The sequence below is a fragment of the Salvelinus sp. IW2-2015 genome, linkage group LG15 (genome assembly GCF_002910315.2).
Source record: "Salvelinus sp. IW2-2015 linkage group LG15, ASM291031v2, whole genome shotgun sequence".
NCBI classification, from domain to species: Eukaryota; Metazoa; Chordata; class Actinopteri; order Salmoniformes; family Salmonidae; genus Salvelinus; species Salvelinus sp. IW2-2015.
In genome coordinates this window covers 50,159,678-50,186,463 of record NC_036855.1, presented here as the reverse complement: position 1 = coordinate 50,186,463, position 26,786 = coordinate 50,159,678, and the positions used below count along the sequence as shown (strand labels likewise).

At 42.2% G+C, this 26,786-nt stretch overlaps 2 protein-coding genes across 2 annotated transcripts in view; one reads left to right on the top strand and one right to left on the bottom strand.

Moving 5' to 3' along the window:
* Positions 1–6,793, bottom strand: part of LOC111974620 (CD151 antigen) — a 53,423-nt gene extending 46,630 nt beyond the window's left edge. The window contains exon 1 of the mRNA XM_024002496.2: positions 6,560–6,793. The gene's annotated coding sequence lies outside the window, so the exon portion shown is untranslated. The remainder of the gene's footprint in view (positions 1–6,559) is intronic.
* A 6,959-nt stretch (positions 6,794–13,752) lies between these two features.
* LOC111974792 (transmembrane protein 138) lies at positions 13,753–26,151 on the top strand. The gene is made up of 5 exons (XM_024002794.2): positions 13,753–13,870; positions 22,085–22,730; positions 22,941–23,112; positions 25,274–25,349; positions 25,721–26,151. Exons 2-5 carry the CDS (start codon positions 22,603–22,605, stop codon positions 25,837–25,839), a joined length of 495 nt encoding a protein of 164 aa, XP_023858562.1. The 5' UTR covers positions 13,753–13,870; positions 22,085–22,602; the 3' UTR covers positions 25,840–26,151.
* The last annotated feature ends 635 nt before the right edge of the window (positions 26,152–26,786 follow it).

Below are 26,786 nucleotides of genomic sequence, written 5' to 3'. Positions count from 1 at the left end.
CTGCTGCTCAAGATAGCGCTCCAACATGTCATAAGTGGAGTTCCATCTTGTTGTGACATCGTGTATGAGCTTGTGGGTCGGTAGCTGTAGCATTTCTTGCTTGGTCTTAAGCACATGAGCAGCTGTTGTGTGTCAGTGGAAAAAGGAAACCACCTTCCTGATTCTCCCAAGGAGGCGGTCCATCTGGTTCACTGAGATTCCCCTTTGGGATGCTAAATTGATCACATATGCAAAGCAAGCTATCTCTGGCCCCAGTCCAGCTTCTATCACTGCATTTACTTGGTTCTTGGCATTATCTGTGGTGATTGGGATATTGCTATTGGGCCTATCTAGCTTCCACTCTGCTACTGCTCCAAGCAGTACCTGCGACAGATTTGTCACTGTGTGACTCTCATAAAGGGGGCGTGTCTGTAGCACCGGACTTCGCATCTCCCACTCCTCTGTGGTGTAGTGAGCAGTCACGTAGCTTTCCGTTGCCCTGGAGGTCCACCCGTCTGTGGTGAGGGGACTTCGTAGCGTGGCTCAAGCACTTTCACCATATTTATAAACCCTTCACTTTCCACAACAGAGTATGACCTCATGTCTGCAGCGATAAACATCCCATTAGATTTGGTGATGGCTTTTGTCCAGTCTGATTCTGCAGCAAAGGGCTGCTTAAATGCCGCGGGGAGAAGTTGTTGTGTCTTGGCTGAGTTGGCTCCCGTCACTGACACACCAGGGTGATGACGCTTTAAATGTGTGGCCATGCTCCATGTATTTCCATGATCATACGACTTTCTTGTGGCACAATGCCTACACACCGTTATGGTGTTGTCCACCACCCTTCTTCCGTCAGCATATTTGACAGTGAAGCCAAAATGCTCCCATACATGACTTAAATGAAGAGAGAGGCTTTTCCAGTTCTTCAGCTCCTCTGCTAGCCATGGCTGTCACTGCTCTTTTTTCTTCTTTGCAACGCGAGCATCCAGGATTTATCCGTTGGGATTCGACATGCCCCGTTCACGTGAACAGTACACGCAACTGCTTTAAAAAAAGAATCAAATCAACCTTCAGGCTTCAGAGCAAAACACAACACGCATCTCTTATCTTTATCTTTTCACTGCAACGCTGCATCGAGATTTAGGGAATTACTACTTTAAAAAGTAACAGCGGCAGTAAAACTGTATTTCACATGATGATGGTTAAACTTTGCAATTGATTTGCGGTTCACATGCGTACCGAACCGTGGGGGGTGATCCGTAAGGATCAACTACAGTCCGTACACCACCACTTTTTACAGTGCCTTGCAAAAGTATTCATCCCCCTTGGTGTTTTTCCTATTTTGTTGCATTACAACCTGTAATTTAAAAGGATTTTTATTTGGATTTCATGTAACGGACATACACAAAATAGTGAAATGAAAAAAATAACTTGTTTCTTCGAAGCGGGGCGAAGAAGGTGTTTCTCTTATCCGGGAGCGAGGCGTCAGAGTCCGCGACGTGGCTGGCTTTCCCTTTCTAACGCCTGATCGCCTGGAGTCCCAGCCACATATGTCTTGTGTCTGAGCCATTTAATTCACACATGGTCCTGTATAAACACAAACTCACCTTCTGGACAACTTCCTTCACAACCGCTCTGCGAAGCGCAAGAAGTATGAATGCCCTGACTTCTGGCTAGGCCGTATCATGCACGGCCAAAGGAGACGTCGGATTGACCTTGCAGCGCCTTGAACTCAACAGTCAAGTCCAGACCTGCCCTCTCCTCCTCCTTCTGCCAGCCTTCTCTCTCTCCCACACACAGGCCGTACCAGAGTGTCCTAGTCTAAGCTTTCTGGAACACTAATATAAGAGCCTTCTCTACTGTAATTCACTGCCTTCTCTACACCGCTCATGCGCCGCCCGCGCACACACACACACACACAATTGCATTAATACAAAATGCAAGACAGCCTCCTCTAGCCTACTGTAACACTGCAAGTCAACTTGGCCGGCCAGCCTGGGGTAGAGGTTACATAGCAAGCAACAGCTGTGGAAAGACGTATTTGCTTTGTGCTGTACTGAACTGTTTGAATGGGCTTTTATTCACTAGAACAGTGATCACAGCAGCATCATGCGTTCTCATGCTGCATGATCTGACCGTTACCGTCGTATACTGTGAGAGTGCATATTTGATTAATGCGACAAATAATATATTTGGATTCATGTCATAAAAGGTAATATCTATAACATTATCTTATTATATTATACGTACAGTAGCCGAAGCTATTTCTTATGGAATAACTTTTCTGGCATCTCATATAGAGAAGTCCATATGCAGCGACTCATTAAGTTCACCATGCTTACATTTGGCATTAGTAGACAATGTAGGTTACTTCATCAAGCATTCATGGTTTTACAGTGTGTGTAGGCCTATATTTGTGTGGGGGTCTGTCGACTGAACCTGCCCGGTGTCTGTTCACCATCTGTTAGGGTGGGTCCCTTTAGTGTGTCCCTGTCAATTAAATTCAAACAAACCTTTGACAGGAACTCATCATTGTATTATGTACATAAACAGAGCCACTGAGTAAAGTTAACTGTGTGCAAAGGAGGAGCACAACGCACTAAAGAGGTCAAACTTAAATCCCAAATCTGAGATACAAAATCATAAAGGCTCTTTCAATACACAGGGTTCAACACTTTGAAAAAATACAGTACCGGTCAAAAGTTTGGACACACCTACTCATTCAAGGGTTTATCTTAATTTGTACTATTTTCTACATTGTAGAATAATAGTGAAGACATCAAAACTATAAAATAACACATATGGAATCATGTTGTAACCAAAAAAAGTGTTAAACTAATCAAAATATATTTTTTATTTGAGATTCTTCAAAGTAGCCCCCCTTTGCCTTGATGACAGCTTTGCAAATGTTCACATTTTGAACACTGAAATCACCTTTTTCCTTAAACCTTAATGGAATCGCCTACCGCTCAATACAAGACCGCTGACAACCAGACATACTCCAGACACACCACACCTGTCTGAAATAGGCTCATAACCAATGAGTAGTCACTGACTTGTCTCCGGTGCATGACAGATCATTAAAGTATTTGAATGCTTTGAACCCTTTCAGTTCAGGGCATGTTTAGTACTTGAAGGAATATGGTTTCTTTTGTCATTTGTATACTTTTATATTGGCTATAGGCCTGTGTTTAGTCAAACTATTATTAATTAGATTAATGAGAAATAAAAACAATAATTAATGCATGGGGTATTGTGCAAATGACTGGCACCATATTTATTGCAGTGTACAATAGTTTGTCAACAATTCCAGACAAATTTATTTTGATGGGGTTGTAGAGAACTCAATTGAAATACCTAATTGAAACTCCATTAATTATAATTAGATCTTTTGAATGACATGCAAACTGTCATACAAAATAGACTACATGACATAAAGAACTAACAAAAATAAGTTGGAATATAACCAATGTTCTAAAGCAGTGTTCCCCAACTGGCGGACCGGCAGGGGATTTTAATTGGCCCCCCAAGTTCTCATACAGCAAATCAGTTCCAATGGATTTTAATTTTGGAAAGCTGTTCCAAAGTATTACCACACATAGAGATATACAGTGCCTTGCAAAATTATTCATTTTTATTTAACCTTAATTTAACTAGGAACAAATTCTTATTTACAATGACGGCCTACCCCGGCGAAACCCTAACCCGGACGATGCCTGGCCAATTGTGCGCCCCGCGCTATGGGACTCCCAATCACAGCCAGTTGTGATACAGCCTGGAATCTAACCAAGGTCTGTCGTGACGCCTCTAGCACCGAGATGCAGTGCCTTAGACCGCTGCGCCACTCAGGAGCCCCAAATATTCAGACCCTTTGGATTTCTTCACATTTCATTGTGTTACAAAGTGGGATTAAAATGCATTTCATTGTTATTTTTGATCAATAGAAATTAAAAAACGAAAATATAGTGGTTGCATAAGTATTCAGCTCCCTGAGTCACTACATGTTAGAAACACCTTTGGCATCGATTACAGTTGTGAGTCTTCTTCGGTAAATCTAGAAGAGCTTTGCACACCTGGATTGTGCAATATTTGCCCATTATTCTTTTCAAAATTCTTCAATCTCTGTCAAGATGTTAGGGATCATGGCTAGACAGCAATATTTTTAAGTCTTGCTATATTTTACTGTTCGGTTTATGTGTTACCCCTTGGCAGCAGAAAGCACGGCATTGATTTTCACTACACAGACGATACACAACTTTACATTTCTGTGTCACCAGAGGATTTTAGCTCCACAGATAAATTAGACTATATTAGTGATTTAAATACTTAGATGGCTCACAACTTCCTTCAGCTAAATCAAGACAAAACCAAAGTGCTTAATATTGGAGCCAAAGCACAGAGAGAGAAACTGGCCGCATTTTAATTCACAGGCAATAAAGATAAAACACCAGGTAAAAAACCTAGGTGTCATTTTAGATTCTGAACTCAATTTTGAATCACACATTAGGAATGTAACCAAAATAGCTTTTTACCACATGAGGAACATTTCCATGGTGTGTCCATTTCTATCTCAGGCTGATACAGAGAAACTCATCATTGCTTTTATTACAAGCAGGCTTGACTACTGTAATGCTCTCACATCTGGTATATCCAAGAAATAAATTGGTCAACTGAAAAACATACAGAATGCTGCAGCATGGGTACTGAACAAGACCAGAGTGAGAGCACACATTACACCGGTTTTAAAGTCTCTGCACTGGCTTCCTGTGAGTTTTAGAATTAATTTTAAGATTCTTCTATTGGTTTTTAAATCAATCCACGATTGTGCACCCCATTACATATCAGACAAGATTTGAAGTTATGTACTCAGTAGGTCCCTCAGGTCCTCTGTAACTGGCCTTTTAACTATCCCAAAGCCTAGGCACAAGACGCATGGTGAGGCAGCCTTTAGATGCTATGCCCCCTGACCTTGAAAAAGAACCTGAGGTCTGAAACTTTGGACATTTTTAAAAGAGATCTTAAAACATATTTTTAGTTTCAGCTTTTTTAGTGTTTCAATTTTTATTCTTTTCTTTTTTATCCTCTGTTATTTCTGTTTGTATTTTTATAGTTTTTTCCTGTGAAGCGCATTGCATTGTAATCATGTCTGAAATGTGCTATATACATAAAGCTTGATATGATTGATTTTCCAGCAGATTTAAGTCAAAACTAACTTGACCACTCAGGAACATTCACTGTGTTCTTGGTAAGCAACTCCAGTGTAGATTTGGCCTTGTGTTGTAGGCTATTGTCCTGCTGAAAAGGGAATCCCTCTCCCCCAGTATTTGCCAATGTCAAGCATACTCATACCATGATGCAGCCACCACCATGCTTGAAAATAAGGAGGCAGTTACTCAGTGATGTGTTGGATTTGCCCCAAACATAAGTCTTTTTTTGCAGTATTACTTTAGTGTCTTGTTGCATACAAGACGCTTTAGCGCCTTGTTCCATACATAATGCTGGTTTTGGAATATTGGTATTCTTCTTTTCACTCTGTTATTTAGGTCAGGGTACCATACATCGCTGAGCAGTTTCCTTCCTGATTGCAGCTCAGTTCAGAAGGACGACTATCTTTGATGTGTCTGGGTGGTTTAATATATAATCCACAGCATAATTAAAAACGTAACCATGCTTAACGAGATATTTAATGTCTGATTCGTTATTATTATCAATCTACCAATCACTGCCCTTCTTCATGAGGCTTTCAAAAAGCTCCCTGGTCTTTGTAGTTTAATGTATGCTTGAAATTCAATAATTGATTGAGGGACCTTACATATGTTGTATGTACGGGYCAGAGCAAGAGTTAGTCATTAAAAAAAGAATGTCAACCCCTATTATTTTACACAGAGTCCACATACCTTGTGATTTGTTAAACCACATTTAACTCCAGAACTAATTTAAGATTGCCTAAACAAAGGGACTGAATACTTATGCGACGACTATATTTTCGTTGTGAATTGTGTATTTACTCCCCCCCAAAGAAAAAACAATTATATATTTTAATCCCACTTTGTAACACAATTAAATGTAAAGAATTGCAAAGGGTCTGAATATTTTTGTAAGGCACTGTATGTGACCGTATACAAATTTCATAACGATTAGAAATGTTTGTTTTAGTCAAATATTATATTTGTTTGGGCTTCTTGCGTTCAATTTGCAGTCRACGAATTATTTGTAATTATGTTCCGGCCCCTGACCATCTGCTCAATAAAAAAATCGTCCCGCGGCTGAATCTAGTTCAGTTACCCTATTCTAACGAATATGTGGCATACCTAATCTCAGCAGCTGACTGCATATGTCCGATTCACAAAGAAAATATAATTGCTGTGTTCCTGTGAGCTAACATAGCCTACATGCTAGCTAGACAACAATAATTTCCCGGCAGTAAAACGTTCAAATTGACATGTTAKCCCTGCTTGGTATCACTAAAACAATAAATAATGAAATATGTTGCCTTAAAATCCAAAACGTTTCTGTGAATTGTAACATGTTTGCTGTCGAACACGCTAATGCGTTAGCTACAAAGTAACAAGCTACCTACCTGCTGCTGTGTTGTTACAAGTAGCAAGGCGTTGATGTATCCAAAATAATAGATATAGATGTTTAAAACTAGTTTTTGGTCGTTTTCATTCCGAACTCTATTTTTCAGGGAGTCCTTCGATAGTCCAAACCAGAGAGGGGTAAGCGTAAAATGCTAAACTAATGAGTAGTTAGTCCGCTGGGGTCTATGACTGTACAGTAAGTAGGTCGTGTTGACTCCACCCAATCACTTWGATTTTTTCCTACCCTGTGGCGCAATAGAACAGTTCTGTTCCTGGTTGCTGCTGGGCAATTCCAGAGTCAGATTTTTCACTTGAAGATATGTCAAACAAAAACTATTTGTTTCAAAGTTTAACAAACCAAAGGCTACAACTCTATGCACAAGGACTACTTTTAATCATTTACACTGGAAATTTTTCATAACWCATTTACTGAAAGAACTGTGTAGATGCAAAGTTTGTTAACAGAGTTAAAATAAAACCTCCCTGCATTCTGTGTCCACGTTTCCCGAAATTGTTGTTATATATCTTCTCTGAATTAAGATTCAAGGGTGTCAGCTGGCCATGACATGACACATTGACTCTATTTTGCTTATTTTTAAAATTGTATTTTTTATTTAACCAGCTAGGCTAGTTGAGGACAAGTTCTCATTTGCAACTGCGACCTGGCCAAGATAAAGCATAGCAATTCGACACATACAACAACAGAGTTACACATGGAATAAACAAAACATACAGTCAATAATACAGTAGAAAAATAAGTCTATATACAATGTGAGCAAATGAGGTGAGATAAGGGAGGTAAAGGCAAAAAAAGGCCATGGTGGCGAGGTAAATACAATATAGCAAGTAAAACACTGGAATGGTAGATTTGCAGTGGAAGAATGTGCAAAGTAGAAATAGAAATAATGGGGTGCAAAYGAGCAAAATACATAAATAAATAAATAAATACAGTAGGGGAAGAGGTAGTTGTTTGGGCTAAATTATAGATGGGCTATGTACAGGTACAGAAATKTGTGAGCTGCTCTGACAGTTGGTGCTTAAAGCTAGTGAAGGAGATAAGTGTTTCCAGCTTCAGAGATTTTTGCAGTTCGTTCCAGTCATTGGCAGCAGAGAACTGGAAGGAAAGACGACAAAAGGAGGAATTGGCTTTGGGGGTGACCAGTGACCATTTAACTACAGTTAGTGAAGTGGATTTACACCACGTAACAGAATTGCGGAAACTGAATTTCATCATGGTTCCCTGATTTGTACCCAGAAATGCATCATTATGAATACCATTTTCTTCATGGAGATGCATCCTAAATAGCTACACAAAAATATAAATATGCAATATCCTGCTTTGCATTCTTGGGTATTATTCTACATAATGGCTATTATTTTAATGAGCTCTGTCCCCAAATATGACCACATTTGGTTGGTCTGGTTCGGACCAAATCTGAACCAATTATAGAGGTCTATGTTTCACAAGTTTGCACATCAAAGTCACATACGGCCGTGATTGGGAGTCCCATAGGGCAGCGCACAATTGGCCCAGCGTCGTCCGGGTTTGGCTGGGGTAGGCCGTAATTGTAAATAAGAATTTGTTCTTAACTGACTTTCCTAMTTAAATTAAAACATCCCTCCACAAGCCAACACCACTTTGACACTCAACAAACTATGTGGGACCATAAACAAACAAGAAATGTCTCACCCAGAAGCAGCATTTCTGGTGGGCTGAGACTTTAATGCAGGGAGTCTTAAAACTGTTCTACCTCACTTTTAACAACATGTCTCCTGCTCCACTAGGGGCGCTAAAACCCAAGACCACTTTTATTCTACCAACAGAAATGCCCTCCCTCCTCCTCCCTTCAGCAAATCTGACCATGATTTCATTCTCTGCAGTGATGCGCTAAATACGAAAGTGGTCCGATGAAGCAGACGCGAGGCTACAAGACTGTTTTGCCGATACAGACTGGGGTATGTTCCAGGATTCCTCCGATAGCATTGAGGAGTTTACCACATCAATATCCACGCTGAGTTAAAKGCTAGAGCTACCGTTTACAAGAAACGAGACACAGACATGGACGCATACAAAAAGGCCCACTACGACCATCAACATCAAACATGCAAAATGACAATATAGGAGGAAGGTGGAATCCTACTACACCGGCTCCGACGGTCGTCGTATGTAGCAGAGCTTGCAGACGATAATGGATTACAAAGAGAAACCCGGCCGTGAGATGACCAGTGATGCAAATCAAATGTTATTTGTCACATGCACCGAATACAACAGGTGTAGGTAGACCTTACAGTGAAATGCTTACTTACAAGCCATTAACCAATGATGCAGTTTTAAGAAAACACCAAAATATATATATTTTTTTAAGTAATAAGAAAAACAAATAAATAAAGAGCAGCAGTAAATAACAATAGCGGGGCTATATACAGGGGGTACCGGTACAGAGTCGATGTGTCAATGTGTGGGGGCACCGGTGTCGAGGTATTTGAGATAATTACGTACATGCAGGTAGGGTAGTCAAAGTGGCTATGCATAGATAATAACAGAGAGTAGCAGCAGTGTAATGGGAGGTTGGGGGGGGGGGGGGGGTTACAAATAGTCTGGGGAGCCATTTGACTAGCTGTTCAGGAGTCTTATGGCTTGGGGGTAGAAGCTGTTTAGAAGCCTCTTGGACCTAGACTTGGGGCTCCGGTACCACTTGCTGTGCGGTAGCAGAGAGAACAATCTATGACTAGGGTGGATGGAGGCTTTGACGATTTTTTTTAGGGCCTTCCTCTGACACCGCCTGGTATAGAGGTCCTGAATGGCAGGAAGCTTGGCCCTGGTGATGTACTGGGCCGTATGCACTACCCTCTGTAGTGCCTTGCGGTCGGAGGCCGAGCAGTTGCCATACAAGGCAGTGATGCAACCAGTCACGATGATCTCGATGGTGCAGCTGTATAACTTTTTGAGGATCTGAGGACCCAAGCCAAATTTTTTCAGTCTCCTGAGGGGGAATAGGCTTTGTCATGCCCTCTTCACGACTGTCTTGGTGTGTTTGGACCATGATAGTTTGTTGGTGATGTGGACGCCAAGGAACTTGAAGCTCTCAACCTGCTCCACAACAGCCCCGTTGATGAGAATGGGGGCGTGCTCGGTCCTCATTTTCCTGTAGTCCACAATCATCTCCTTTGTCTTGATCACGTTGATGGAGAGGTTGTTGTCCTGGCACCACACGGCTAGGTCTCTGACCTCCCTATAGGCTGTCTCATCGTTGTGGGTGATCAGGCCTACCACTGTTGTGTCATCAGCAAACTTAATGATAGTTTTTGAGTTGTGCCTGGCCGTGCAGTCATGAGTGAACAGGGAGTACAGGAGAGGACTGGGCATGCACCCCTGAGGGGCCCCTGTGTTGAGGATCAGCGTGGCAGATGTGTTGTTACCTACCCTTACCACCTGGGGGCGGCCCATCGGGAAGTCTAGGATCCAGTTGCAGAGGGAGCTGTTTAGAACTGTGCAGAAATCTTAAACAAGCTAAATGCCTTTTATGCTCGATACAAGGAATACAACACAGTGTTGTGTGAAAGCCCCTGAGTTCAGGATGACTGTGTGATTTCATTCACTGTGTCCTCTCCCACCTTGACAAGAGGGGAAATAACTATGTGATAATGCTGTTCATTGACTACCGCTCAGTGTTTCACACCATAGTCCCCTCCAAGCTCATCACCAACCTAGGGACCCTGGGACTGAATACCTCCCTCTGTAACTGGATCCTGGACTTCCTGACTGGACGGACCAGGTGGTGAGTATAGGCAACATCTCACCCTCAACATGGGGGCCCCTCAAGGGTGTGTGCTCAGTCCTCTCCTGTACTCCCTATTCAACCACGACTGCATGGCCACGCACGAGTCCAACACCATCATCAAGTTTTCTGACGACACGACAGTGGTAGGCCTGAGCACCGACCGCGATGAGAGCCACAGGGATGAGGTCAGAGACTTGGCTGTGTGGTTCCATGACAACAGCCTCTCCCTCAACGTCAGTAAGACCAAGTAGCTGATCGTGGACTACAGTAGAAAGAGGGGAGAGCATGCCCACATCCACAGGGCTGTAGTCGAGCGGGCCGAGAGCTTCAAGTTTTTTGGCGTCCACATTACTAAGGACTTAACATTGTCCAGTCGTGAAGAGGGCCAATCAACTCCTCTTCACCATCAGGAGGCTTAAAAGATTTGGCATGGGCCCTCGGAATATCAAAAAGTTTGACAGCTACACCATCAAGAGCATGTTGACTGGCTGCATCACAGCTTGGTATTGAAAATGCACCACCCTCGGCCGTAAGGTGCTACAGAGGGTGATGCGGACATCCAGTACATCACTGGGGCCGAGCTCCCTGTCATCCAGGACCTCTATATCAGCCGGTGTCAGAGGAAGGCCCGAACGATTGCCAAAGACGCTAGCAACCCAAGCCATAGACTGTTCACTCTGCTACCGTCCGGTGAACAGTACCAGGGCATCGGCACTTGGACCAACATGCTCCGAGACAGCTTCTGTTCCCAAGCCATAAGACTGCTAAATAGCCATAAGATTGCTAAATACAGTGCATTCAGAAAGTATTCAGACCCCTTGACCTTTTCCACATTTTGTTACGTTACAGCCTTATTCTAAAATTGATTAAAATGTTTTTTTCCCCCTCAATCTACAGGCAATACCCCATAATCACCAAGCAAAACCCTTTTTTTTGCAAATGTATATAAAAATTGTTTTTAAATTATATTACATTTCCATAAGTATTTAGATCCTTTACTCAGTACTTTGTTGAAGCATGTTTGGCAGTGATTACAGCCTTGAGTCCTCTTGGGTATCACACTACAAGTTTGGCACACCTGTATTTGGGGAGTATCTTCCATTCTTCTCTGCAGATCCTCTCAAGCTCTGTCAGATTGGATGGTGAGAGTCGCTGCACAGCTTTTCAGGTCTCTCCAGAGATGTTTGATCTGGTTCAAGTCCGGGCTCTGGCTGGGCCACTCAAGGGTATTCAGAGACTTGCCCCGAAGCCACTCCTGCGTTGTCTTGGCTGTGTGCTTAGGGTCGTTGTCCTGTTGGAAGGTAAACCTTTGCCCCAGTCTGAGGTCCTGAGCGCTCTGGAGCAGGTTTTCATCAAGGATCTCTCTGTACTTTGCTCCGTTCATCTTTCCCTCGATCCTGACTGTCTCCCAGTCCCTGTCGCTGAAAAACATCCCCACAGCATGATGCTGCCACCACCATGCTTCAACATAGGGATGGTGCCAGGTTTCCTCCAGACGTGACGCTTGGCATTCAGGCCAAAGAGTTCAATCTTGGTTTCATCAGACCATAGAATCTTGTTTCTCATGATCTGATCTCATATGCCTTTTACTGAGGAGTGGCTTCCGTCTGGCCACTTTACCATAAAGGCCTGATTGGTTGAGTGCTGAACAGATGGTTGTCCTTCTGGAAGGTTCTCCCATCTCCACAGAGGAACTCTGGAGCTCTGTCAGAGTAACCATCAGGTTCTTGGTCACCTCCCTGACCAAGGCCCTTCTCCCCCGATTGCGCAGTTTGGCCAGGCGGCCAGCTCTAGTAAGAGTCTTGGTGGTTCCAAACTTCTATTTAAGAATGATTGAAGCCACTGTGTTCTTGGGGACTTTCAACGCTGCAGACATTTTTTGTTACTCTTCCCCAGATCTGTGCCTTGACACAATCCTGTCTCGGAGCTCTACGGACAAAACTTTCGACCTCAAGGCTTGGTTTTTGCTCTGACATGCACTGTCAACTGTGGGACCTTTTAATAGACAGTTGTATGCCTTTCCAAATCATGTCCAGTCAATTGAATTTACCATAGGTGGACTGCAATCAAGTTGTAGAAACAGCTCAAGGATGATCAATGGAAACAGGATCCACCTGAGCTAGTTTAATGGCTGTGATAGAAAACTGAAGATGGATCAACAACATTGTAGTTACTCCACCATACTAACATAAATGAAAGAGTGAAATGAAGGATACATGTACAGAATACAAATATTCCAAAACATGCATCCTGTTTGCAACAAGGCACTAAATTAATACTGCAAAGAATGTGGCAAAACAATTAACTTTTGTCCTGAATGCAAAGTGGGGAAAATCCAGTACAACACCACTCTCCATATTTTCAAGCCTACTGGTAGCTGCATTATGTTATGGGTATGCTTGCATTCGTTAAGGACTGGGGAGTTTTTCAGGATATAAAATTAACGTAATGGAGTTAATCACAGGCAAAATCCTAGAGGAAAAACTGGTTCAGTCGGCTTTCCATCAGACACTGGGAGATTAATTCACCTTTCAGAAGGACAATAACCTAAAATACAAGGTCAAATCTACACGAGTTGCTTACCAAGAAGATAGTGAATGTTCCTGAGTCACCTAGTTACAGTTTTGAACTTTTATTATCCTCCTTCATCATGAGGGAGAGAAATTAAAACATATCCTAAAGACATGGTTTTTGGTAACGGAATTCCAAGGCACAAGGCAATGTTTCTTAAACTTATAGTAGGCAGAAAAATGTATCCAACAATTTATTTCATTAGGCTGACATCCCATATTATGCTTCATGTTCATTTAATTTCAAAAGAGATATATTAACTYTTGTATTGTAAAATTAGACTGACTTGAAATGGGATAACATATTGCCTATGTGCATCAATGTTTTTTAAGCACAATTGAGTATCCTTAAATGCTAAATGTACTGAGCAAAGCCTAATCATAGTCAAGTCTAAACGTTGTATTGCCACTAGATGGCAATGGTTCACCTTTGGGTTGGTTTCATGTAATACATTACCGTAATCTTGTGTATAGCCGGCTAAAGGCAAAGTTACTGTCAGCATCATTTGAAATGTAAGGATATGAKGTTTTAGATATTTTCAAACAGACCTTAAAATATCAAATCACATTTGAAACCCCCATGAAGATACCCTTTTGTTTATCTTACTTTAATTTTGATCTATTAAATGATAATAGCCAAGATGTTCATATTGCAACGCAGAAGGATCGTTGAAGTAGGGTCTTCTCGGGTGTTTGCCTATTACATTTGGAGCGCAATTTGTTTGCAATAGAAAAAGACCGCAGAGGTTTGTTTCATTGTACAAAAATTGCGCCCTTCTATTAGGGATGTAGCGCGGAAAAACCTGTCACCATGGGAGACGCGCAGGTTGGGTATGTGCCAATGGTCTGTGTTACTGCTGTGTTGTGTATGGTCAAGAGAGCGTGCATAATTTGGAGAGAATTACGCGCGGGTAGACGCCAGATAGACAAATCTTCATCTCAAAAAGGGACATTTCAGGTACTAACTATATTTMATCATGTGTTTTAATTTCAATATTGTGGTTTTCAGGATATCCTCAATTTTACTTGACGCTACTGCTCACCACTTTGTGTAGACAACAAGCTGTCAGGTTGCTTCTTAAAGAGATTATCGCACTAACAATCTAAGGCTTTGAAAACACGGGAGTAGGGTACAATGTCAATATAAGGTTGTAGGCCTAACTAACTAAAATATACTACACTGAACAAAAATATAAACGCAACATGTTAAGTGTTGTTCCCATGAGCTGAAATAAAAAAAATCCCAGACATTTTCAATATGCACTAGAAGCTTATTTCTCAAAAGTGTTATACACAAATTTGATTACATCCCTGTTAGTGAGCATTTCTCCTTTGCCAAGATAATCCATTCACCTGACAGGTGTGGTATATCAAGAAGCTGATTAAACAGCAATATCATTACACAGGTGCACCTTGTACTGGGGGGGCAATAAAAAGTACCGTTTAGTCACACAACACAATGCCCCAAATGTCTCAAGTTTTGAGGGAGCGTGCAATTGGCATGCTGACTGCAGGAATGTCCATCAGTGTTGTTGCCAGATAATTGAATGTTAATTTCTCCACCATAAGTTGCCTCTGACATCGTTTTAGAGAATCTGGCAGTACTTCCAACCAAACTCACAACTGCAGACCACGTGTTACCATGCCAGCCCAGGACCTACATATCTAGCTTCTTCACCTGTGGGATTGTCTTGGGGGGGAGGGGAATCCATAGATTAGGGCCTAATATTTTAGACATTTTTCTGGTGACTTATTTCCTTATATGAACTGTAACTCATGAAATCTTTGAAATTGTTGCATTTATATTTTTGTTCAGTATACATATACATAATTTAACAGCACAATGACAATAGTAAACCTTACATGGCTTGTTTTTAGGCTTGTAACCAGCAGCTTTTGGCTCCTTGCTTACAGTCAAGTGTTTGAATGAGAGTTGCTATGTGACATTCTAATCGTTCATTGTCCAATCAGCCGGGAAAATACATTTAAAACAATACATAGAAAATGTAATTACAATCTTTGTCTTGACAAATTTTCTGTGTATCAAATTATAATGGTGATACAAAGTGTAGCCTATTATTGTTATTATTGGGCACAGTTTATTGGAATTTAGGCTATGTCACTGTTCAAGTGCTTCTGTGAGTAAGTTTACTAGGTTACGACTATAGCAATAGTTTGTGTATCGGCCCAGCAAGGCTTGGCCTAGAGTCTTCAGTGTGTGAAACTAGTCCTAATCCACCTTACACCTGCCGCAGTGTGAGGCTATAAATATGTCACTTGCTTCTCAGGTCATTAGAGTCCATGTGGAGRCTCACAGAATGCCATCACAACAAGTGTAAGGACTATAGTAGTCTACCTGGCTTTGTCACAAGCTGCAATAGCTACAACACTCCATAATTGGTTTATTGTATCAGTCAATGAGACGGAGACAGTGGACACTGTGCCTGTCTACTCAACAAACAGACATCTCTGCGTTTATACAAGCAGCCCAATTCTGATATTTTATTCACTAATTGGTCTTTTGACGAATCCGATCAGCTCTGAAAAAGATCTGTGTTTGTTCAAAGGCCAATTAGGCTGTGTTTACACAGGCAGCCTAATTGTGATCTTTTGCTACTTAATTGGTCTTTTGACCCATCAGATTAGATATTTTGGCACTAATTGGGAAAAATATCAGAATTGGGCTGCCTGTGTAAACACAGCCTTTGACTGGCCAAMGATAATATGACTAGGGCCCTGTGTTTTGTGCAATCATGTGACATAGCAACATTTTATCCTGAATTTTAAGCCTTATCCAGAAATGAGAATTACACCKCAAAATGAAAGCAATTGTCTGAAAAGAATAGCGGACAGTTTGATGAAAATCTATAAATAAAGGTTCAAATCCAGGCATGTTACTTCACTGCGCAAAACACAGGGGCAGGGCTGATGATGACTAATTGACAGACAAACAGATACGCCTTGATCAGACCGACAGCGTCATTGCGTTTTGGTACAGCAGAAGTACATTTATTTCCAATAGAACGCTGTGTTTGCTCTTGCAGCATTGCATTGTGGAGGTCTGTGTTCTGTGTGGTGCATACGTCGGATATTTCCAACATACGCATCAAATTGTATGCATAGACTTGACAGAAATAGTAGCAAAGGTGAATGTTGAACTTTTGTTGCATACATATCCAGTAAAATTGTTGGATTACAATTTTTTTTAAATACTTATTTCACGCAGCATTGATGCAATGACGTTGTCATCTGATCGAGGCGATAGGGTTAGTGGTCATGAAGCCTTCGTGGAAATTGTAGAGTGAAGTCATAGACATGGTATACCATGCTGAAATGGCTTATTCTACTGAACAAAAAATATATTAACGCTATATGCGACAATTTCAAAGATTTTACTGAGTTACAGTTCATATAAGGAAATCAGTCAATTGAAATAAATAAATTAGGCCTCAATCTATGGATTTCACATGACTGGGAATACAGATAGGCATCTGTTGGTCACAGATACCTTAGGGGCATGGATTACAAAACCAGTCAGTATCTGGTGTGACCACCATTTGCCTCATGCAGCGCMACACATCCCCTTCGCATACAGTTGATCAGGCTGTTGATTGTGGCCTGTGGAATGTTACCCCACTCCTCTTCAATGGCTGTGCAAAGTTGCTGGAAATTGGCGGGAACTAGAACTGTCATACATGTCGATGGAGAGCATCCCAAATACAGTGCATTTGGAAAGTATTCAGACCCCTTCCCTTTTTCTAAAACAGGTTTTTAGAACTTTTTGCGAATAAAAAAATAAACATATCTTATTTACATAAGCATTCAGGCCCTTTGCTATGAGACTCGAAATTGAGTTCCGGTGCATTCTGTTTCCACTGATCATCCTTGAGCTGTTTCTACAACTTAATTGGAGTCTCAATTGATTGCATATGATTTGGAAAGGCACACACCTGTCTATATAAGGTCCCACAGTTGACAGTGCATGCCAGAGTAAAAACCAAGCCATGAGGTCGGAGGAATTGTCCGTAGTGATCCGAGACAGGATTGTGTCGAGGCACAGATCTGGGGAAGGGTACCAAAAAAAATTCTGCAGCATTGTAGGTCCCCAAGAACACAGTAGCCTCCATCATTCTTAAATGGAAGAAGTATGGAATCGCCAAGACTCTTCCTAGAGCTGGCCGTCAGGCTAAATGCACCTAAAGGACTCTCAGACCATGAGAAACAAAGATTCTCTGCAAGGATTGAAACCAAGATTGAACTCTTTGGCCTGAATGCCAAGCGTCAGGCCTACGTCAAACCTGGCACCATCCCTACGGTGAAGCATGGTGGTGGCAGCATCATGCTGTGGGGATGTTTTTCAGCAGCAGGGACTGGGAGACTAGTCAGGATCGAGGGAAAGATGAACGGAGCAAAGTACAGAAAGATCCTTGATGAAAACCTGCCCCAGAGCGCTCAGGACATCAGACTGGAGCGAAGYTTCACCTTCCAATAGGACAACAACCCTAAGCACACAACCAAGACAACGCAGGAGTGACTTCAGGACAAGTCTCTGAATGTCCTTGAGTGGCCCAGCCAGAACCCAAAAGTCAAGGGGTCTGAATACTTTCCGAATGCACTGTATGCTCAATGGGTGACATGTCTGGTGAGTATGTAGGCCATGGAAGAACTGGGACATTTCAGCTTCCAGGAATTGGGTACAGGTCCTTGCAACATAGGGTGTGCTTTATCATGCTGAAACATGAGGTGATGGCTGTGGATTCTCTGTGCATTCAAATTGCTGTCGATAAAATACAATTGTGTTCATTGTCCGTAGCTTATGCCTGCCCATACCATAACCCCACCGCCACCATGGAGGGCAATCTGTTCACAACGTTGACATCAGCAAATCACTCACCCACACGATGCCATACACGTGGTCTGCGATTGTGAGGCAGGTTGGACGTCCTGCCAGATTCTCTTAAACGAACTGGGAGGCAGCTTATGGTGGAGAAATACATTTTCAATTATCTGGCAACAGCTCTGGTGGACATTCCTGCAGTCAGCATGCCAATTGCACGCTCCCTCAGAACGTGAGACATCTGTGGCATTGGGTTGTATGACAAAACTGCACATTCTAAAGTGGCCTTTTATTTCCCCCCAGCACAAGGTGCACCTGTGTAATGATATTGCTGTTTAATCAGCTTCTTGATATGCCACACCTCAGGTGGATGGATTATCTTGGCAAAGGAGAAATGCTCACTCACAGGGATGTAAACAAATTTGTGCACAACATCTGAGAGAAATAAGGTTTTTGTGCGTATGGAAAATGTCTATGATCTTAAATTTCAGCTCATGAAACATGGGACCAACAATTTACATGTTGTATTTATATTTTTATTAAGTATGGTTTGTGAATATGCCGGTACTTTTTTGCTCCAAAAATCCACCGCACAACTTGATCCCACCGCTGCCACCAACATACCAATTTTAAATCACAGTTCAGGCCAAGCTGTCAATCTGTGATGGATAGGACTCAGATCACATAATAGCCCGGTTTGGTCATTATTTTTACACTTGGAGGCCACAACACTTGAAGCCTTGATTCCCAAGCAGAGTGAATGTAAGACTACAGCATATATCCTAGTTAAATACCACTACTGTAGGTATCATTGTACTGAATGTCATGACTATGTAAAGTAAGAGGTCATAAGTCAACAACATCATTATGTTGCTCCTTCTAACAGAAGGGGTTGTTAAAGGGTAAACACATGTATAGGTTAATGGGGTCATGGTTATGTATATGCTTCTCTGCTCTTGCAGCTGGAAAGGCCTAGGCTACAGTAGGTCAATGGTCTTAATCCAGTAGGCCATGCTATAGTATAAAGCAGACCATCTCTGAGTCCCAATGATCTTCAGCACTTGATCACTTTCGTTAATGGCTTTGAAAGGAAACTAGTGTAAGAAATATAGTGGGGAAAACCAATCTAGCTACAACAATCCAATTATTTTCAATGTGTGGGGAAGAGTGCAGGAGTGCACACCTCAGGAGAAAGGTGTAAGAATTGCCTAATCATCTATCTTAAAGAAAGATCCCACTTCTGAACTACTTCTCCCCTTCATTGGGGCATCCAATTTAGGCATTAAACACTCTAAGTCAAAGTCAACACTCAAGGCCATAACTCCAGTTCCTATGGTGGAAATACGCTAGACTGCATGGCAATGACTGGCTATGGCRATGACTGGTTACAGCATGACTGAGCGAGTGAATAGTTTAATCCCTCAAATGTCCCAAGTGTCCGTATTGGACAGGGCCTTACTTCTGTGAGCATGGCATGGGGCAGCATAACACACAGGCTTATCCAGTCACAATCCTGTGCCGTTTGTGAAACACTCCCAGCAGGTGACAGTAGCGGTGAGGTTACCATTGTGCCACTCAGACCAGACAAYTGACTTTTTCAAGGTGCAAAGGTCAGGTCTTGTTAATTGTGTCGAGTCGGGCCAGTTTACTTTTAACTAATTAAATTACAGTATACAGTCCCTAAACCAACCCTGTTAAGAAGTGATCTTAGTTTGGACACAGACAGTGTCAGTCAGACCTGGGTCAATTGTTTAAAWWWWTTWWWWWAAATCAGTTGCTTGGTTTAGCTCACCTGGTGTCATTGGCGTGTCGGCTGGGGAGGGTTTGCGCTGTTAGAACTATCCCATGGGTACTATTGTGCCGGGCAAGCCAAATCAGGCACACCTAAAGTATTGTACACACCTATGGAAAGACAACATAATTTAGACCCAAATATGATGCCAGTTCTTGTTATTTGTATCTTGTCAGCCGTGGGATATTTTGAGCGTAGCGCCAAATCATTTGTAGAATGCATACTGGCATTTGAACATAGGAATCCAGACACACTGTGGACACGGTAGACACATTTTAAATGTAGGTGTAGGTGCGTGACCCGTTCGGAATTACGCGATCAGAACGCTATGATCAGAATACTAAAGCTGCATGAATTGTCAAGTCTAGACACGGCCTTATAGCTCTACAGTRGTGGCCAAAAGTTCTGAGAATGACACAAATATTCATTTCCACAAAGTTTGCTGCTTCAGTGTCTTTAGATATTTTTGTCAGATGTTACTATGGAATACTGAAGTATAATTACAAGCATTTCATAAGTGTTTTTATTGACAATTACATGAAGTTGATGCAAAGAGTCAATATTTGCAGTGTTGACCCTTCTTTTTCAAGACCTCTGCAATCCGCCCTGGCATGCTGTCAATTAACTTCTGGGCCACATCCTGACTGATGGCAGCCCATTCTTGCATAATCAATGCTTGGAGTTTGTCAGAATTTGTGGGGGTTTGTTTGTCCACCTGCCTCTTGAGGATTGACCATCAGTTCTCAATGGGATTAAGGTCTGGGGAGTTTCCTGGCCATGGACCCAAAATATTGATGTTTTGTTCCCCGAGCCACTTAGTTATCACTTTTGCCTTATGGCAAGGTGCTCCATCATGCTGGAAAAGGCTTTGTTCGTCACCAAACTGTTCCTGGGTGGTTGGGAGAAGTTGCTCTCGGAGGATGTGTTGGTACCATTCTTTATTCATGGCTGTGTTCTTAGGCAAAATTGTGAGTGAGCCCACTCCCGTGGCTGAGAAGCAACCCCACACATGAATGGCCTCAGGATGCTTTACTGTTGGCATGACACAGGACTGATGGTAGCGCTCACCTTGTCTTCTCCAGACAAGCTTTTTTCCAGATGCCCCAAACAATCGGAAAGGGGTTTATCAGAGAAAATGACTTTACCCCAGTCCTCAGCAGTCCAATCCCTGTACCTTTTGCAAAATATCAGTCTGTCCCTGATGTTTTTCCTGGAGAGAAGTGGCTTCTTTGCTGCCCTTCTTGACACCAGGCCATCCTCCAAAAGTCTTCGCCTTACTGTGCGTGCAGATGCACTCACACCTGCCTGCTGCCAATCCTGAGCTAGCTCTGTACTGGTGGTGCCCCGATCCCGCAGCTGAATCAACTTTAGGAGACGGTCCTGGCGCTTGCTGGACTTTCTTGGACGCCCTGAAGCCTTCTTCACAACAATTGAACCGCTCTCCTTGAAGTAATTGATGATCTGATAAATGGTTGATTTAGGTGCAATCTTACTGGCAGCAAAATCCTTGCCTGTGAAGCCCTTTTTGTGCAAAGCAATGATGACGGCACGTGTTTCCTTGCAGGTAACCATGTTTGACAGAGGAAGAACAATGATTCCAAGCACCACCCTCCTTTTGAAGCTTCCAGTCTGTCAATCAGCATGACAGAGTGATCTCCAGCCTTGTCCTCGTCAACACTCACACCTGTGTTAACGAGAGAATCACTGACAAGATGTCAGCTGGTCCTTTTGTGGCAGGGCTGAAATGCAGTGGAAATGTTTCTTGGCGATTCAGTTCATTTGCATGGCAAAGATGGACTTTGCAATTATTTTCAATTCATCTGATCACTCTTCATAACATTCTGGAGTATATGCAAATTGCCATCATACAAACTGAGGCAGCAGACTTTGTGAAAATGAATATTTGTGTCATTCTCAAAACTTTTGGCCACAACTGTATATCCACACATGTCATGTCACATTTAGACAAGTTTAGGGTATTCATATTTTGGGAAATTAAAAAACAGACCGAATAAGATGCGTAAGATTGGACCATCAGTGATATTGTACTGGATGTTCATGCAACAGAGTCATATCAAGTATTTTGAGTAACCCTTTGTGTGCGTGCGTGTGTACAGTACATGTATTTATGTTTGGGAAACAGACGTACGCACTAGGTAGTGTCAGTAAGAAGGGGAATAGTTCAGACAGTGAAGATTTCTCCACTCAGTGAAATTACATTTTTAATCCAGGTCCTGACCTGGCATTTGCCTGCTTGCCCTCCTGCCTGTCTATGTAACAGTCTTTCCCCTCCAGTGACCTTGTGTAACACTACAATATGTAAAAACAAAGTTGGGTCAACCAAGACTATTAATTCCTCTCATATGTCTCCCTCTCACACCATTTCCAAAAAAAAAACATCTGGGAAGGAGGATCGATTTCCATTCTCCTTATAAAAATAAACTCCGCCTTGGATCATTTGATTTTGCTTAAGTTATTACAGATATATTTTTACCACTGTATTATTGTTTACTCTCTGCTCACTCTGTTTTTCTCTACTACAGAGTCTCTGTTGAATGTAGCTGTGGAATGGATTTACAGCCAGTAGAAAGGTGATGCGGGTAGAACACCCTATTGGAAAGCGACTGTCACCTTTGCCTGTAGGTGTTCAAAGCTAACACCATGCCATAAGGAACTGTGTGCTACAACGATTTTACTGTGGGCTGGAACTATTCTTTTGGGCTGGAAAGAGGACCCTCTCCACTTTCAACATGCTGATAGCTAACAATAGCATTTTCAGAGACCTCTCTGAAGAGCTCTCTGTCTCTGGCTGATAGAAGGCCACAGAGCTCCTCAGTCAGTGGAATAGTCCTTAATTAGGAACACCAAACGCACTGCACCTGCATCTGCTCTACGTAAACACATATATTGGACACATCAAGCTGCCGTGCAGAAGCTCAAGCCGGCATCTGGCACCTCTGCATGTGTGTATGTTTTCCTGTCTGCGTGTGTGTGAGTGTGCGCCACCTTGGATCCTCCTTGGAGCCGCACACAGCCCGGGCGCCCAGCCTTCGGCCCGGAGATGCTGCAGACCAACAACTACTCCCTGGTGCTGCTGATCCAGCTGAGCCTGTTGACCTTTGACCTGTTCGTCAACTCCTTCAGCGAGCTGCTGAGGGCAGCGCCCGRCGTCCAGCTGGTGCTCTTCATGTAAGACGCGGGGAAGGATGGGAGAGCCGGAGGGTTGACTCTGATGTAAATTCATTATTTAAGGGTGGGAGAAAAAGGGGATTGACACGATGTAAAAAGCAGTGTTTCTCAACGCTGGTCCCTCTGCACAGTGTGTGTGTGTGTCCAATTATGTGTCTTCATTCGTTTAACGTAACTGTAACTAAATGGAAGCTTCTCTCTCTCTCTCAGTATTCAGGACATAGCCATCCTGTTTAACCTGATCATCATTCTGCTGATGCTATTCAACACCTACGTGTTCCAGGTGGGCCTAGTGTCCTTGCTGCTGGAGCGCTTCAGGGCCCTGCTGCTGCTCTCTGCCCTCTACCTGACCCTCAGCATCTCCCTACACTCCTGGATCATGGTACGCTGTGTGTGTATGTATGTGTGRCAATTAAAATCTAAGTTTATTCGTCACATGCACAGTTTACAGCAGGTATGAAAGGTGCAGCGACATGCTTATGTGCTAGCTCCCTCAACAATGCAGTACATTAGTCAATATCAACAACCAAAAGAGTCAAGTCAAAATAACAAGAGAGGTAGTATGCATAGCGTAACACCCCGTATTACCGGCATATTCAACAGCGTTTAAGAAATATATTATCTTCAACAGTGTTATCTTGTGATCAAGCCATCAATGTTTTGTGATTATTGGTGTCGTAAAAATGTTAGCTAACAGGTTAGCAATTAGCATGTTTGACATTTCWGTGGAAATACTGCTACTATCAGCTTTTTGATAAGCGGTTTAGRAAAYAAAATATGTCCCGTATTATCAGCATATGGTCCCCAGTTATTGTCCTCCTTACTATTTTGTTTAATTACAAGATGTATCCGTTTTAATTTTGTTCAAAAAGAGACACCAACCTCATATCCAAGGTGTTTACTAGATAGTTGGCTAGCCTTCCAGTAAAAAAAAAATGACTTGCCTGTCAACTTATCATTCCGTAGCCCGGTGCACCCTCCTGTAAACTCTTAAAAATGGTTCTTCATCAACATCCTCTTCAGTGTTGTAACCAAATAATGTCTCATTATTTATTTTATAGATAAATCTTATGTTTAATAATAACATATAAATGAGTATGAATAATTTTGGTAAAAAGTTGGATATTAAATTATGTGTGGTGTGTCGTGTCGTGCAGTAGAATTTTACAATATACAGTGTCCCACAAAATGTGTGGGACATATATTACTTTTTTGAAAACTCTCAAAACCTAACTTAACTTACATAAACTGCAATGAAAATCAGTAGTCAGCTAGCTAGAAGGGTGTCTTAGTCGCAAAACGTACTGTTATTTTCCAGTCCATTTAAATGTTGAGCTCAAGGTGATTTAATCCTCCAACCGCTAGAGAGTGTCTGAAGTTAAGGGGTGTCCGATGTTGGGGGGAAATTAGATTGTAAAAACAGTCCATTATTACTCTGCATTTACAAATATAAATTGGGCAGTGAAGGGACTTGGTCTAGCAGTGGAATAAATAGTATTTAATAGAACTGCAGAGTGACTGAGATATATATATATATATAATCACATGACTGAGATATGTGATTATCCCACCATATGTGGTTGTCCCACCATCACTAACTGTAAGTTACTCTGGATAACAGCGTCTGCTAAGTGACTCAAATGTAAAAATGTGACGTTTGTGTGGGTGTGTGAATGTGTTTGTGTATGTTTTTGTGCAATGGTTGGATGTGTGGGTAGTCAGTGCAAATAATCTCTAAAGTGCAGATCATCTCTGAGATGAAAATAGTCTCTAAGGTGCAGGTAGACAGCTGGGTTTAGCTGTTCAGCAGTCTGATGGCCTGGTGGTAGTAGCTGCCTGTTGTTCTGAGACCCGATTCTCCGATACTGCTTGCCAGGTGGTAACAGAGTGAACAGTCCGTGGCTCAGTTGACTAGAGTCCTTGACGACCTTCCTTTGTATGTGTGTGAGTGAGAGAGATAATGTAGCTTACACACTTTCTGACAAATGCACGTCCATGTATATACTGCATGTGCGCATATATGTGTGAAGCCTGCGTGTGTGAGTGTGTGTCTTGCCTATTTTCATGGGGATAGTTCTGATTTCTAGTTATTATAGAAATGTGCARGTGTGTGAAGGTATAGGATCTGTTCATAGCCTGGCGATCAACATTCAGTGAATTTGAGGTTTGAGAGATGTACTGTAGAGGAACTGATCTTTCTTACAGGCAATTGGGGGATTTAGCCTGAGCTGTGATGTACAGGAAACTCCCTGACAACCAACTATGACTGAGCTTTTGTCATAAGTGGATTCACTCCTAGCCACAAATAAGATGAGAGTATACTTTATTAATCCACAGGGGGAAATTACATTTGCCACTAACCTGATATGTGTGAGAGATATTTTACTTTGTGGATATGGAATTTCAAGTTTTCTGTAGGACTCAGAATTGTTTATTACATGTGTATTATCATTTACTATCAATTTATGGTTTATTATATGTTTTAGTGAAAGAATGCTATCCCTCAAACTGAATGATGCATTGGGTTGTGTCTATCTCTGCAGAATCTACGCTGGCTAAAATCAAACCGCTATGTGTGGACTGATGGTCTCCAAGTGCTTTTTGTCTTCCAAAGAATAGGTGAGGCTGTCTTTGGTCACACACTTACTGAAACACATTTTAGGAAACCTTTTAGGCCTGAGACACAATCCATCTTGAATGCCTTCATTAAATCAAATAAGGTAGAGATCAGTGCTACATGGTAAATACTTTTTGAAGGTGTGTAGTACTACATCAGTTATACACACATGCACCAACACGCACACAGCTCTCACACGCTTTATTTGTATAGCGTAGTAGGTAGGTACCAAGTTGACCCTTGAGGGGCCGTATGGATCTGATTTTCATTCCCTTTATCTACTAATTGGTTAAGAGGATTTATAGTTGTTGTCTTTTCTGTTTCAAAACCAAATTACTTCAGTCTTTCATTGGTGATGTGTGTTTGTGTGCAGCGTCCGTGTTGTACTACTACTTCTACAAGCGCACCACAGAGTACCTGGGTGACCCTCGGCTCTATGAAGACTCGCCTTGGCTCAGAGATGCCTTTGCCAATGCCAGGGCCCGCCAGTGAGCAAAGAGCAGTGTGTGGAGATTAAACTGGAATGGACAGATCCAAAATTGACCCCTCCATTTCCCCCGGACACAGAGWGACACTGCTACGTGCAGAGCTGAAATAGACGCTACAGTGCACAGGCATGGGCTTATATGGAGGGAAGACATGGGTAAACTTTAACAAGAAGGGTGAAAAATGAGATTCTGCAAGTAACTTTGCATGGCAAGCCAGATGTACTGTAAGAGGCAAACTGGTTTAGGGCCTTGATTAATGGACAGAATGTTAAACCAAGATGACTGTGATGCTAAAATTTGAGAACTCATAGTTTGATGTGACATTGACAANATTGGGTTGTGTCTATCTCTGCAGAATCTACGCTGGCTAAAATCAAACCGCTATGTGTGGACTGATGGTCTCCAAGTGCTTTTTGTCTTCCAAAGAATAGGTGAGGCTGTCTTTGYTCACACACTTACTGAAARYCATTTTAGGAAARCTTTTAGGCCTGAYACYCAATCCATCTTGYYTGCCTTCATTYAATCAAATAAGGTAGAGATCAGTGCTACATGGRAAATACMTTTTGAAGYTGMGTAGTACTACATCAGRRATYCACAKARYCACSKACACSCASKRKMCWRWCWSWRMKTTMATWTYMWMWYSMWYYTAGGTASSWASRWYYRRSWRSKMMGKSYMYRSGMWRMGATRTMKWTTRCKTTTWRRTRKTKWWRMYWTWYGWMYAMWMYWTMTWTYMTMMRTMTRRTMTRTSWWWKKKAAKRYAKTTKKMTKWMTCWTTSYTMMGTGATGTGTGTTTGTGTGCAGCGTCCGTGTTGTACTACTACTTCTACAAGCGCACCACAGAGTACCTGGGTGACCCTCGGCTCTATGAAGACTCGCCTTGGCTCAGAGATGCCTTTGCCAATGCCAGGGCCCGCCAGTGAGCAAAGAGCAGTGTGTGGAGATTAAACTGG